At 38.4% G+C, this 14,594-nt stretch overlaps 1 protein-coding gene across 1 annotated transcript in view; it reads right to left on the reverse strand.

The window, feature by feature from the left end:
* Positions 1-7,294, reverse strand: part of LOC130444725 (dynein axonemal heavy chain 3) — a 155,914-nt gene extending 148,620 nt beyond the window's left edge. Inside the window, exon 1 of the mRNA XM_056780000.1 lies at positions 7,090-7,294. Coding sequence (XP_056635978.1) covers positions 7,090-7,294 — 205 coding nt within the window. The remainder of the gene's footprint in view (positions 1-7,089) is intronic.
* Positions 7,295-14,594: the final 7,300 nt, after the last annotated feature.

The raw sequence follows: 14,594 nt of genomic DNA on the forward strand, positions 1-14,594 counted from the left end.
CTCGCTCGGACTCTCTGTGTCTCTCTGTCTCTCTCTCTCTCTCTCTGTGCCTCTCTATTTGTCTCTCTCTATGTCTCTCTTTCTGTATCTCTCTCTTTGTCTCTCCCTGTGGCTTTCTCTTTATCTCTCTCTATGTCTCTCTTCTGTCTAACTCTTTGTTTCTGTATGTCTCTCCCTGTGTCTCTCTCTCTCTCTCTCTCTCTCTCTCTCTCTCTCTCTCTGTCTCTTCTCTCTCTCTCTGTATCCCTCTGTGTCTCTATATCCCTCTCTGTCTCTCTCTCTATGTCTCACTCATTGTCTCTCTCTGTGTCTGTCTTTCTGTATCTTTCTCTTTGTCTCTCCCTGGGGCTTTCTCTTTGTCTCTCTCTATGTCTCTCTTCTGTCTCTCCCTATGTCTCTCTCTATGTCTCACCCTTTGTCTCTCTGTGTCTCTCTCTGTATCTCTCTCTGTTTCTATATCCCTCTCTGTCTCTCTCTCTCTCTCTCTCTGCGTCTCACTCTTTGTCTCCCTGTGTCTCTCTCTGTCTCTCTCTCTCTACGTCTCACTGTTTGTCTCTCTGTGTCTCTCTCTGTATCTCTCTCTGTTTCTATATCCCTCTCTGTCTCTCTCTCTCTCTCTGCGTCTCTCTCTCTGTATCCCTGTGTCTCTATATCCCTCTCTGTCTCTCTCTCTATGTCTCACTCATTGTCTCTCTCTGTGTCTGTCTTTCTGTATCTTTCTCTTTGTCTCTCCCTGGGGCTTTCTCTTTGTCTCTCTCTATGTCTCTCTTCTGTCTCTCCCTATGTCTCTCTCTATGTCTCACCCTTTGTCTCTCTGTGTCTCCCTCTGTATCTCTCTCTGTTTCTATATCCCTCTCTGTCTCTCTCTCTCTCTGCGTCTCACTCTTTGTCTCCCTGTGTCTCTCTCTGTCTCTCTCTACGTCTCACTGTTTGTCTCCCTGTGTCTCTCTCTTTCTGAATCTCTCTATCCGTGTCTCTATCTGTGTCTCTTTTTCTGTATCTCTCTTTGTCCCTCCCTGTGGCTTTCTCTTTGTCTCTCTCTATGTCTCTCTCTCTCTCTCTCTCTCTCTCTCTATCTCATTCTTTGTCTCCCTGTGTCTCTCTATGTCTGTCTCTCTCTCTCTATCTCTCTCTGACTCTCTGTCTCTGTCTCTCTCTCTCTCTCTGACTCTGTCTCTCTCTCTCTCTCTCTGTCTCTCTCTCTCTCTTTGTCCCTCTCTCTGACTCTCTGTCTCTGTCTCTCTCTCTATCTCTCTGACTCTCTGTCTCTCCCTGACTCTCTCTCTCTCTCTCTGACTCTCTGTCTCTCCCTGACTCTCTCTGTCTCTCTCTATGTCTTTCTCTTTGTATCTCTCTGTGTCTCTCTCTTTATCTCTATCTCTCCCTCTCTTTTTCTGTTTCTCTCTCTCTTTCTCCAGTCTAAGGCACATACCAAATCGCATCCATTTCCGAAACTGACATTATACTGAAATCTTCGACGACATTCAGTCACAGAAACATTCGCGAGAACGAAAATAATTTCTGCAGCACTGTTCGAAATATTGACTGCTTTTATTATGATTACAAACTTGTACTACTTTTTTTGTATACTCTAACGAGACCAGTCGTGAGCGATCTGCTGTTAGTACAGTACAGCGCCGGACTCGGATATATTTTAATTAAAATTTATTTCATCCGTTATTAATGTATGTAGGGTTATGATAAAGTTGAATTCGAAATTAATGACACGTACAATATTTATGCGCGAAAAAAAATGTGCGCCAGGTTATTTTTTCCATTTTTATTTTTTTTCAAATCAAAAGTGATTTGAACCCACGACCGGCGAGTCCTGAGGGTGACGCAAGTGGTGGGTTATACTAACAGTGATAAGCACTAACTTTTTACTTCTCGGACCTTTTTATATTTTTTTCTTGTTAAATCTTAATTTTTGGTCGTTTGTCGTAGAAAAAAAATTAACGTTTCAACCTATTTCGAGTTTTATCGAAGTATGAAGTCAAGACTTCGAAGTTTCCCCTCGTAACCTATCATATAATAGTCTATTTTTATGATTCAGAGAGTAATAAAATGATGAAGCATCCGTAATCCATAGGCGTATCACTTAGTAGACATAAATAGACATTATAATTAAAACAATTGGAATAGATTAAAAAAAATTAATTATGTTATTAATTTTATTAGATTCAAGGTTTATTTTGTTTTTTTTTTGTTAATTTTTACAGTTTTTTCTTATGTGACCTGTGCACTATTTTCAAAATAGAACGTTGCAAGTTTTATGAATTTTTTGTATTACTTTAAGTCCGGCCCTTATTCGGATTCGTACAGATTTCTTACGAGTGAAGCGAAAACCTTCAGAAACATCAACCTTTAAAAAATAAAAAATGCAATTACCAATGGCAAACATTGCGTGCGCAATGAATCGAAAGCAGTGCCGTCGAAAAGAAAAAATTCAATATACAAAAATTTTTGATGGAAATTTCTATTCGACCGCTCCACTTGCTCTGACCGGTTCGAATACAATAATTATTTCGAACGTCGGTGTATTCATTTCGGTCGTGCGCCCAGCTTTTGCTCGAAGATTAAAGGTTAACCTTTGTGTATTTCTTCTTTTTCTATACAACTAATTAAATAACAATATAAAAATAAAGGTTACATTTAAATAAAGTAGATAGGAAAAGGCCGATGCTCTCAAACCATAAGCTAAAGTCGAAGGTTCGTTTTTTCTCATTTACTGGCATATAATGATATAAATTGGAAGTTTATAAATATTATTTTGTGGGAATGTTGCAATCAAACACCAAAGTGTATGTACTCTTCTAGATATTTAACCAAGCTTTCGAAAAACTACTTATTCACCATCAGGGACTGAAATTATGGTTGAAATATAACATTGCATATATATATATATATATATATATATATATATATATATATATATAATACAAAAATTTTTAAATTCGTCAATATATTTTGATATATATAATAAAAGATTTCTTGTATTCACCTTTGAAATAATTTCGAAATTTGATAATTCGAAAAAGTATTCTGGCATTCTCAAAGGAGAAAACGACTACTTTCCTGGCTAATATCTCGACGAATATTGAATTACATCTTCTTCGAAGATCGTGAGAGCGTGATGTCGACCTTTTTGTCGATATTAACGTCCCCAATTGTTCGCAATTGCAAGGAGAGGTTTGCAGCCACGTTTCGACGTTATTACGTCTCATCAGAGCGGTATAACAAACCTCTTTCGGGCTCGACACCCGAACTGAAGAAAACGTCAAAGAACGTCGCTATTTGGTTCATGTAGTTGAACATTCTCACTTCCAACTACGAACCACTGGTCAGTTAGAAAGCTAGTGTAGTCGCCGATAATATAAATTCCGATGGCGGATGAAATATATCAAAATAAATGATTTATACTATTGAATATTGAATTCCATCTCCTCCGAAGATCGTCGCAATTGCAAGGAGAGGTTTGTAACCACGTTTCGACGTTATTATGTCTCCTTAGAGCGGTATAACAAACCTTGTTCGGGCTCGAGACCCGAACTGAAGAAAACGTCAAAGAACGTCGCTATTTGGTTCTGGTAGTTAAACATTCTCACTTCCAACTTCGAACCATTGGTCAGTTAGAAAGCTAGCGTAGTCGCCGATAATATAAATTCCGATGGCGGATAAAATATATCAAAATAAATGATTTATACTATTGAATATTGAATTACATCTCCTCCGAAGATCGTCGCAATTGCAAGGAGAGGTTTGTAACCACGTTTCGACGTTATTACGTCTCCTTAGAGCGGTATAACAAACCTTGTTCGGGCTCGACACCCGAACTGAAGAAAACGTCAAAGAACTTCGCTATTTGGTTCATGTAGTTAAACATTCTCACTTCCAACTACGAACCACTGGTCAGTTAGAAAGCTAGCGTAGTCGCCGATAATATAAATTCCGATGGCGGATGAAATATATCAAAATAAATGATTTATACTATTGAATATTGAATTACATCTCCTCCGAAGATCGTCGCAATTGCAAGGAGCGGTTTGTAACAACGTTTCGACGTTATTACGTCTCCTTAGAGCGGTATAACAAACCTTGTTCGGGCTCGAGACCCGAACTGAAGAAAACGTCAAAGAACGTCGTTATTTGGTTCTGGTAGTTAAACATTCTCACTTCCAACTTCGAACCACTGGTCAGTTAGAAAGCTAGTGTAGTCGCCGATAATATAAATTCCGATGGCGGATGAAATATATCAAAATAAATGATTTATACTATTGAATATTGAATTCCATCTCCTCCGAAGATCGTCGCAATTGCAAGGAGAGGTTTGTAACCACGTTTCGACGTTATTACGTCTCCTTAGAGCGGTATAACAAACCTCTTTCGGGCTCGACACCCGAACTGAAGAAAACGTCAAAGAACGTCGCTATTTGGTTCATGTAGTTAAACATTCTCACTTCCAACTACGAACCACTGGTCAGTTAGAAAGCTAGTGTAGTCGCCGATAATATAAATTCCGATGGCGGATGAAATATATCAAAATAAATGATTTATACTATTGAATATTGAATTCCATCTCCTCCGAAGATCGTCGCAATTGCAAGGAGAGGTTTGTAACCACGTTTCGACGTTATTATGTCTCCTTAGAGCGGTATAACAAACCTTGTTCGGGCTCGAGACCCGAACTAAAGAAAACGTCAAAGAACGTCGCTATTTGGTTCTGGTAGTTAAACATTCTCACTTCCAACTTCGAACCATTGGTCAGTTAGAAAGCTAGTGTAGTCGCCGATAATATAAATTCCGATGGCGGATGAAATATATCAAAATAAATGATTTATACTATTGAATATTGAATTACATCTCCTCCGAAGATCGTCGCAATTGCAAGGAGCGGTTTGTAACAACGTTTCGACGTTATTACGTCTCCTTAGAGCGGTATAACAAACCTTGTTCGGGCTCGAGACCCGAACTGAAGAAAACGTCAAAGAACGTCGTTATTTGGTTCTGGTAGTTAAACATTCTCACTTCCAACTTCGAACCACTGGTCAGTTAGAAAGCTAGTGTAGTCGCCGATAATATAAATTCCGATGGCGGATGAAATATATCAAAATAAATGATTTATACTATTGAATATTGAATTCCATCTCCTCCGAAGATCGTCGCAATTGCAAGGAGAGGTTTGTAACCACGTTTCGACGTTATTACGTCTCCTTAGAGCGGTATAACAAACCTTGTTCGGGCTCGACACCCGAACTGAAGAAAACGTCAAAGAACTTCGCTATTTGGTTCATGTAGTTAAACATTCTCACTTCCAACTACGAACCACTGGTCAGTTAGAAAGCTAGCGTAGTCGCCGATAATATAAATTCCGATGGCGGATAAAATATATCAAAATAAATGATTTATACTATTGAATATTGAATTCCATCTCCTCCGAAGATCGTCGCAATTGCAAGGAGAGGTTTGTAACCACGTTTCGACGTTATTACGTCTCCTTAGAGCGGTATAACAAACCTTGTTCGGGCTCGACACCCGAACTGAAGAAAACGTCAAAGAACGTCGCTATTTGGTTCTGGTAGTTAAACATTCTCACTTCCAACTACGAACCACTGGTCAGTTAGAAAGCTAGCGTAGTCGCCGATAATATAAATTCCGATGGCGGATAAAATATATCAAAATAAATGATTTATACTATTGAATATTGAATTCCATCTCCTCCGAAGATCGTCGCAATTGCAAGGAGAGGTTTGTAACCACGTTTCGACGTTATTACGTCTCCTTAGAGCGGTATAACAAACCTTGTTCGGGCTCGACACCCGAACTGAAGAAAACGTCAAAGAACGTCGCTATTTGGTTCTGGTAGTTAAACATTCTCACTTCCAACTTCGAACCATTGGTCAGTTAGAAAGCTAGTGTAGTCGCCGATAATATAAATTCCGATGGCGGATGAAATATATCAAAATAAATGATTTATACTATTGAATATTGAATTACATCTCCTCCGAAGATCGTCGCAATTGCAAGGAGCGGTTTGTAACAACGTTTCGACGTTATTACGTCTCCTTAGAGCGGTATAACAAACCTTGTTCGGATTTGATACCCGAACTGAGTCATACAAGTTTTTCGGGATCTCTATAATACAATCCGTTACTGAGACGTTTTTAGTTGCCCAGAAATTTATTTTAGGGCGTTCCAGATGAAATTGACAAAGATTTTAGCTTGGAATAAAAAACGTAATGGGGAAATTCCCCTCAGAAGGGGACCTATATACGACATATCGAGTGCGTTGCACATTGCCTTTCTGCGAAATAGGGTTCGCACTAATGATCGATCGATATCAAATTCTATGGGGTATATTTCATCCTCACCTAACAACCACCATCCCCTGTCCTGATTCAGTCGCATTTAAGGATAATACAATAAAATAATGCGATTTAAACTTTTTAGCGATTTTGCCGCTTGAAATTTCGCGTCGAAATAAGGTCTATATATAGGGCGATATACGGGGGGTATGTGAAAAATATTGCGATCGATATTGAGTTGGGAAGCTCCAGACAAAAAACTTTCAATTCGTAAATAGAGTGAGAGCCTTTAAGCACTTAGGCCTTCTAATTGACCCGTAGTACCACGTTTTATATTACCAAAGGCCGAAGTCCTCTTTTGAAGACGAAAAGGCGCTTTGGCTTGAACCTATTGATGTCTTGTTGTCAGGAAGATGTGAAGAAGTGTTCAAATGTACTATTCTGTTTTGGTACAGACATATTGGGAGATCGACCGGGAGTTGAAGTTAGTTTTTCATCCTTTTCCCATCGATCTTCCATGATTCTATCGAACTAACTGACCACCCCACGTATAAAATGTATGGAAAATCCCACTAAGCTTGTATTAGCTCGAAACGAGCCTGTTTTTTAGTATTAATAAGTTTTTTCTTTATAAATCGTGTTAATTTTAGATGTATTTTGATAAAAAATTAGTTTTGAATAACATTTATCGAAACATAACCTAAAATCAAGACGATTTATCAAGATAAAAACTTAGAAAAGTGAAAAATTGGTTCGTGATAAAATTTTCGAAAAAAATTCAACTCACCGATAGTTTCAGAGGGTTTATAATACATTTGTGTATCTTTAGCAAGCACCCCTTTGGTCCAGGAATTTTTCGCGAAAATCGGAGGGTATTCATTTTGTTTTTCGACCCTTTCGAGAATCCAATTTGATTCTGTTTCGCCTTCTAGTTTGGCGTCCGGCAGCCAAGGTTCACTGGGTATTAACCTCGGACCATATTTCGACGCCATATTTTAATAAAAATAACGTCAACCGTTTTGTCAATACTGAAACTGTCAGTGTTTGGCGGTTACTAAGGATACGAAAATGGAGAGAAATAGTTCGATTTTAGTTCTTAACGAATCGAATGTATTATGAGGAAAAATGGAAAAGAAAATTTTCAGTTTATTTGCGTAAGTTGTTTATATTTTGAGATTCCGCGAAACTAAGAGAAGTTAGGCAACACTGCATTTTTAAATACTACCGTCCTTAAATCGTAATTTGAGGTCGAAACAACCTTCACAAACCAAAATAATAGTGTCCCCCCAGGTTATACATATTTGACTATTTTCAAAACTAATTTCCACGAGATTCCAATACACGACGTAGATGTCGGCCACTCTCGGCACAAAATACCTCGTAGGCCTTTTTTTGTAGTGATTTTCGACAATAGCAACCCCAAAATCCCCCAGGTTATATATATTCGACCATTTTCGAAACGAATTTCCACGGGATTCCAGTAGACGCCGTAGATGTCAGCCACCGTGAGCACCAGGTACCTCGTAGAACTTTTCTTTTGTGATAATCGGCAACATCGACCTCTAAAACCGCCAGGTTATATATATTCGACTATTTTCAAAACGAATTTCCACGGAATTCCAGTAGACGCCGTAGATGTCGGCCATCCTGGACACCAGGTACCTCGTAGGCCTTTTTTTGTAGTGATATTCAACATCAGCAACCCCAAAATCTCCCAGGTTATATATATTCGACCATTTTCAAAAAAAAATTCCACGGGATTCCGGTAGACGTCGTAGATGTCAGCCACCGTGAGCACCAGGTACCTCGTAGGCCTTTTTTGTAGTGATATTCGACATCAGCAACCCCAAAATCTCCCAGGTTATATATATTTAAAAATTTCAAAACAAATTTCCACGGTATTCCAGTAGACGACGTAGATGTCAGCCATCGTGAGCACCAGGTACCTCGTAGACCTTTCCTTTCGTGATATTGACTTCAGCAGCCTCGAAAACTCCCAGGTTATATATATTCGACCATTTTCAAAACGAATTTCCACGGGATTCCTGTAGACGACGTAGATGTCAGCCATCGTGAGCACCAGGTACCTCGTAGACCTTTCCTTTCGTGATATTGACTTCAGCAGCCTCGAAAACTCCCAGGTTATATATATTCGACCATTTTCAAAACGAATTTCCACGGGATTCCTGTAGACGCCGTAGATGTCAGCCATCGTGAGCACCAGGTACCTCGTAGACCTTTCCTTTCGTGATATTGACTTCAGCAGCGTCGAAAACTCCCAGGTTATATATATTCGACCATTTTCAAAACGAATTTCCACGGGATTCCAGTAGACGCCGTAGATGTCAGCCATCGTGAGCACCAGGTACCTCGTAGACCTTTCCTTTCGTGATATTGACTTCAGCAGCCTTGAAAACTCCCAGGTTATATATATTCGACCATTTTCAAAACGAATTTCCACGGGATTCCAGTAGACGCCGTAGATGTCAGCCATCGTGAGCACTAGGTACCTCGTAGACCTTTCCTTTCGTGATATTGACTTCAGCAGCGTCGAAAACTCCCAGGCTATATATATTCGACCATTTTCAAAACGAATTTCCACGGGATTCCAGTAGACGCCGTAGATGTCAGCCATCGTGAGCACCAGGTACCTCGTAGACCTTTCCTTTCGTGATATTGACTTCAGCAGCCTTGAAAACTCCCAGGTTATATATATTCGACCATTTTCAAAACGAATTTCCACGGGATTCCAGTAGACGCCGTAGATGTCAGCCATCGTGAGCACTAGGTACCTCGTAGACCTTTCCTTTCGTGATATTGACTTCAGCAGCGTCGAAAACTCCCAGGTTATATATATTCGACCATTTTCAAAACGAATTTCCACGGGATTCCAGTAGATGCCGTAGATGTCAGCCATCGTGAGCACCAGGTACCTCGTAGACCTTTCCTTTCGTGATATTGACTTCAGCAGCCTTGAAAACTCCCAGGTTATATATATTCGACCATTTTCAAAACGAATTTCCACGGGATTCCAGTAGACGCCGTAGATGTCAGCCATCGTGAGCACCAGGTACCTCGTAGACCTTTCCTTTCGTGATATTGACTTCAGCAGCGTCGAAAACTCCCAGGTTATATATATTCGACCATTTTCAAAACGAATTTCCACGGGATTCCTGTAGACGACGTAGATGTCAGCCATCGTGAGCACCAGGTACCTCGTAGACCTTTCCTTTCGTGATATTGACTTCAGCAGCCTCGAAAACTCCCAGGTTATATATATTCGACCATTTTCAAAACGAATTTCCACGGGATTCCAGTAGACGCCGTAGATGTCAGCCATCGTGAGCACCAGGTACCTCGTAGACCTTTCCTTTCGTGATATTGACTTCAGCAGCCTTGAAAACTCCCAGGTTATATATATTCGACTATTTTCGAAACGAATTTCCACGGGATTCCAATAGACGCCGTAGATGTCAGCCACCGTGAGCACCAGGTACCTCGTAGACCTTTCCTTTCGTGATATTGACTTCAGCAGCGTCGAAAACTCCCAGGTTATATATATTCGACCATTTTCAAAACGAATTTCCACGGGATTCCAGTAGACGCCGTAGATGTCAGCCATCGTGAGCACCAGGTACCTCGTAGACCTTTCCTTTCGTGATATTGACTTCAGCAGCCTTGAAAACTCCCAGGTTATATATATTCGACCATTTTCAAAACGAATTTCCACGGGATTCCAGTAGACGCCGTAGATGTCAGCCATCGTGAGCACTAGGTACCTCGTAGACCTTTCCTTTCGTGATATTGACTTCAGCAGCGTCGAAAACTCCCAGGCTATATATATTCGACCATTTTCAAAACGAATTTCCACGGGATTCCAGTAGACGCCGTAGATGTCAGCCATCGTGAGCACCAGGTACCTCGTAGACCTTTCCTTTCGTGATATTGACTTCAGCAGCCTTGAAAACTCCCAGGTTATATATATTCGACCATTTTCAAAACGAATTTCCACGGGATTCCAGTAGACGCCGTAGATGTCAGCCATCGTGAGCACTAGGTACCTCGTAGACCTTTCCTTTCGTGATATTGACTTCAGCAGCGTCGAAAACTCCCAGGTTATATATATTCGACCATTTTCAAAACGAATTTCCACGGGATTCCAGTAGATGCCGTAGATGTCAGCCATCGTGAGCACCAGGTACCTCGTAGACCTTTCCTTTCGTGATATTGACTTCAGCAGCCTTGAAAACTCCCAGGTTATATATATTCGACCATTTTCAAAACGAATTTCCACGGGATTCCAGTAGACGCCGTAGATGTCAGCCATCGTGAGCACCAGGTACCTCGTAGACCTTTCCTTTCGTGATATTGACTTCAGCAGCGTCGAAAACTCCCAGGTTATATATATTCGACCATTTTCAAAACGAATTTCCACGGGATTCCTGTAGACGACGTAGATGTCAGCCATCGTGAGCACCAGGTACCTCGTAGACCTTTCCTTTCGTGATATTGACTTCAGCAGCCTCGAAAACTCCCAGGTTATATATATTCGACCATTTTCAAAACGAATTTCCACGGGATTCCAGTAGACGCCGTAGATGTCAGCCATCGTGAGCACCAGGTACCTCGTAGACCTTTCCTTTCGTGATATTGACTTCAGCAGCCTTGAAAACTCCCAGGTTATATATATTCGACTATTTTCGAAACGAATTTCCACGGGATTCCAATAGACGCCGTAGATGTCAGCCACCGTGAGCACCAGGTACCTCGTAGGCCTTTTTTGTAGTGATATTCGACATCAGCAGCCTCGAAAACTCCCAGGTTATATATATTCGACCATTTTCAAAACGAATTTCCACGGGATTCCAGTAGACGCCGTAGATGTCAGCCATCGTGAGCACCAGGTACCTCGTAGACCTTTCCTTTCGTGATATTGACTTCAGCAGCCTTGAAAACTCCCAGGTTATATATATTCGACCATTTTCAAAACGAATTTCCACGGGATTCCAGTAGACGCCGTAAATGTCAGCCACCGTGGCACCAGGTACCTCGTAAAAATTTTGTGCCCTGATGTTGCGCTTTATTTCTTCCATTATTTATCTTCAATTTTAGTCGTCTTGCTACGTTTTCTTTATTTATAATATTAAATTAGTATACGCAGCTCTGATAATGCTAAACCAATTAAGTTAGGTTAGGTTCATTTAAGTCAACTATATTTTTTATTTTAGAATGTAATAAACTTTATTTCGATAAATACCTATTTTTTTAAACTAGTTTTTCATCAAAAAGAGACTCAAAATCTAGACAATGCATCGTAAAGAAGAAAGCAATTCCTACTTTCTAGTTACCCTGTATATCTTGTTTTCCATCAAAGATCGATCACAGATCAATACACGATAAGATGAATATATTATACTTAAAGCCACGTGTGTGTTTTATCGCCATTTTGTGTTTACAAACTTTTTTTATCAACAACAAAATTTGTTGAAAAATCAAAAACAACTGGTGTTACCTATATGAATTCAATAGCTTACAAAAAAAAATATCATGTGGTCATGAATCACGCAATTTAAATTCATATATTCATGATTAAAACAATGTGAGTACTAGTTTTTAGTCCCATTGTAGTAATTGTATATTGTCAAGGCTAAATTATAGTAATAAATTTAAAAAAAAAGACATTCGACAACGTTATTTTAATTAATAGAACACCAGTCAATTTTTTTTAAGAAGATGCCGAATCCAAGTAACGGATTCCACCAGGTGAGCTATCTGTCATCTCCGTCCAACCAGGAACTAGTATGATATTCGGTACTTAGCATTAAATATTAATCTATATATGCACGTTTTTTAAAAATATGCAAAAAATTGCATAGATTCTGTTCTTAATTTATAATTTTCCAAAATAAAACTGATACAGCCCCGTAATGTCCGTAATTATCCTCGGTGCCGTTCTGTGTATCGAAGGACCCGTTTAACTAGAGTTTATCTCAATCTAAAACAGCGGTTGTGTTCTGTTGCCAATGTTACGGCACTTAATAGCGCTGTTGCCAAACTTCGTTACACTTTATCATCGAGTGGAAACAAAGAAAATATGACTCTCAATGTAATCGTCTTCTTTTTTCTTTTATTTTTTAAAAATCTTTCGCTTTATTTATACTGCAATTGTGAGTCATATTTAATTTATAGTATACGAGGGATGGACGTTGTACCTAACCTAACGTAATACAAAATGGATTTTTTTTTCGATCTTTTTCGATTTCAATGTTATCAAATGGTTTATAACAAATAAAGGAAGTGGTTTATATCGAATAGGGCGAGGTGGTTGACTTGATTACTGTCGGGTAACAATTAAAATTAAATGAAAATTTATTATAATTGTATATTGATATAAAAACCACAATTGAACACAATAGGTTTTTATATAGCAGAAAAGCTACATACAGGGTAATAAAAAAAAAGATGAAACAACATGTCTCTTTTCAATAAATGAAAATATTTAAAACATGATGAAATTTCTTGAAGAATTACATACAAAATAAATTGTTTTATGTGTATAGCATAATTAAAGATTTATAAGAATTCAATACCATACAGGGTGTACGTGTACGACCTTCAAAATATACGAATTGTTTGGGGAAAGTAATAGAAGTGACAACACTGCAACGACAAACGGCTTCCAATCATGGATATACTACAGTATCCATGTGCGTCGTTAAATAAGGGTGACACCATATTAGCATCAGGGTGAATTTTAACGAAAATGTGGTGGATACCTTTTCACATTTTTGTGCAACTCAAATTGAAATTTTCTAATAATTAATATTAAATGTCTAATCGGCTTACGATTCATCTATATTTGATACATTCATACCACACACTTTATCTAAACCAGCACCACATTTTGATCTGTTTAAGAAAAGTAAGGAAAGTGGCAACATTGTACTGTACGACTTGCAACCATTACAGAGTGAGATAGAAGGTAGAGACGAATCTATGTATATAAACTGTCGAAATGCGTTAAATGAGGGTAGCGTAAGGGTAAATTTTGAAGGAAACTTTTCACATTTTGTACAACTCAAGATATTGAAATACAAATGCTACTTTAATATCACGCCCTTTGTCTTTGTCCATTTAGATGGACACTTAACTTTTCTCCCATAAGAGATATTTTGTGTTTCCATCTCTCTTTTGTTGCGTACTGCGCATATGCGAGTCTGATTGAACCAATAGACAACCGCAGAGTGATGTCACGGCCGTCATTTTGTTATATTTCCTTTTCTATAACAAAGTTTGTGTTCTTTAAAGTTATTTAAAAAGTGTTTAAATAGTTTATTGTTGTATGATATGTAAAGTGTTTTGTTCCAGAAGATGTTTGTTTTCAAAATTTATCGAATCAAATTCGAAAAAATCACAAATCACTAAACGCGGTTAAAACTTTGTTTGGAACGTGATCCCTGACCTGCACTAGTAATGGCGTTGTGTGACGTCAACACTCCTGTAGTCTATTATTCTATTTGTTATTTTTCTATGCTATTAAGAGCTTGAAGAAAGTATATTGCTTTTTTATAATATTATTTTTTTCGTGTATATCTATAAAATAAAGTCGATATTACATATATATAATTAACAAGTTGAATTTCGATGAAACTGAATTATTATAATCTGTTAAGTTTGTGCTACTGGCAACAGCGCTTACCAGATACTCTTTTTAAGCACCAATGTAAAAACAAGTCTCAATACATATCCCTCCTGCAACGTTTCTAATAATAATATCCCAGCAGCAGTGTTCGTAATATGACTTTTGGGAAAGTCCATTTTAAATAATATTATACCTAGATGTATAAGTTCTATGCGATGTCTACTGAATACATACAGTGTGAGACAGAACAAAGGAATCGGTTTTTGTATTTCGATTTTTTTTATTGTACGTTAATATGGTGATTACTTATATACGAGGGGCGTAAAATTGTTGTAATTATTGATAACCGGAAATGTCATTTTTTATTTTTATCAGTAGTTGTTATTTTGTTTCAAATTTTTTGTTTTCACGTTAATATGGTATTTACTCATATACGAGGGGTGTAAAATTGTTGTGTCTACAAATCGATGGTCAAAAATGTCATTTTTTGTCAACGAAAACGTTCAAAAAGTTTTTTTCAGTAGTCTTTTTTGCTTTACATTTTTTGATTTTACGTTAATATGACAATTATTTATATACGAGGAGCGTAAAATTGTTGTAACTATTGATAACCGGAAATGTCATTTTTTGTTTTTACCAGTAGTCGTTAT

This window comes from Diorhabda sublineata, chromosome 5, assembly GCF_026230105.1.
Source record: "Diorhabda sublineata isolate icDioSubl1.1 chromosome 5, icDioSubl1.1, whole genome shotgun sequence".
Taxonomy (NCBI): domain Eukaryota; kingdom Metazoa; phylum Arthropoda; class Insecta; order Coleoptera; family Chrysomelidae; genus Diorhabda; species Diorhabda sublineata.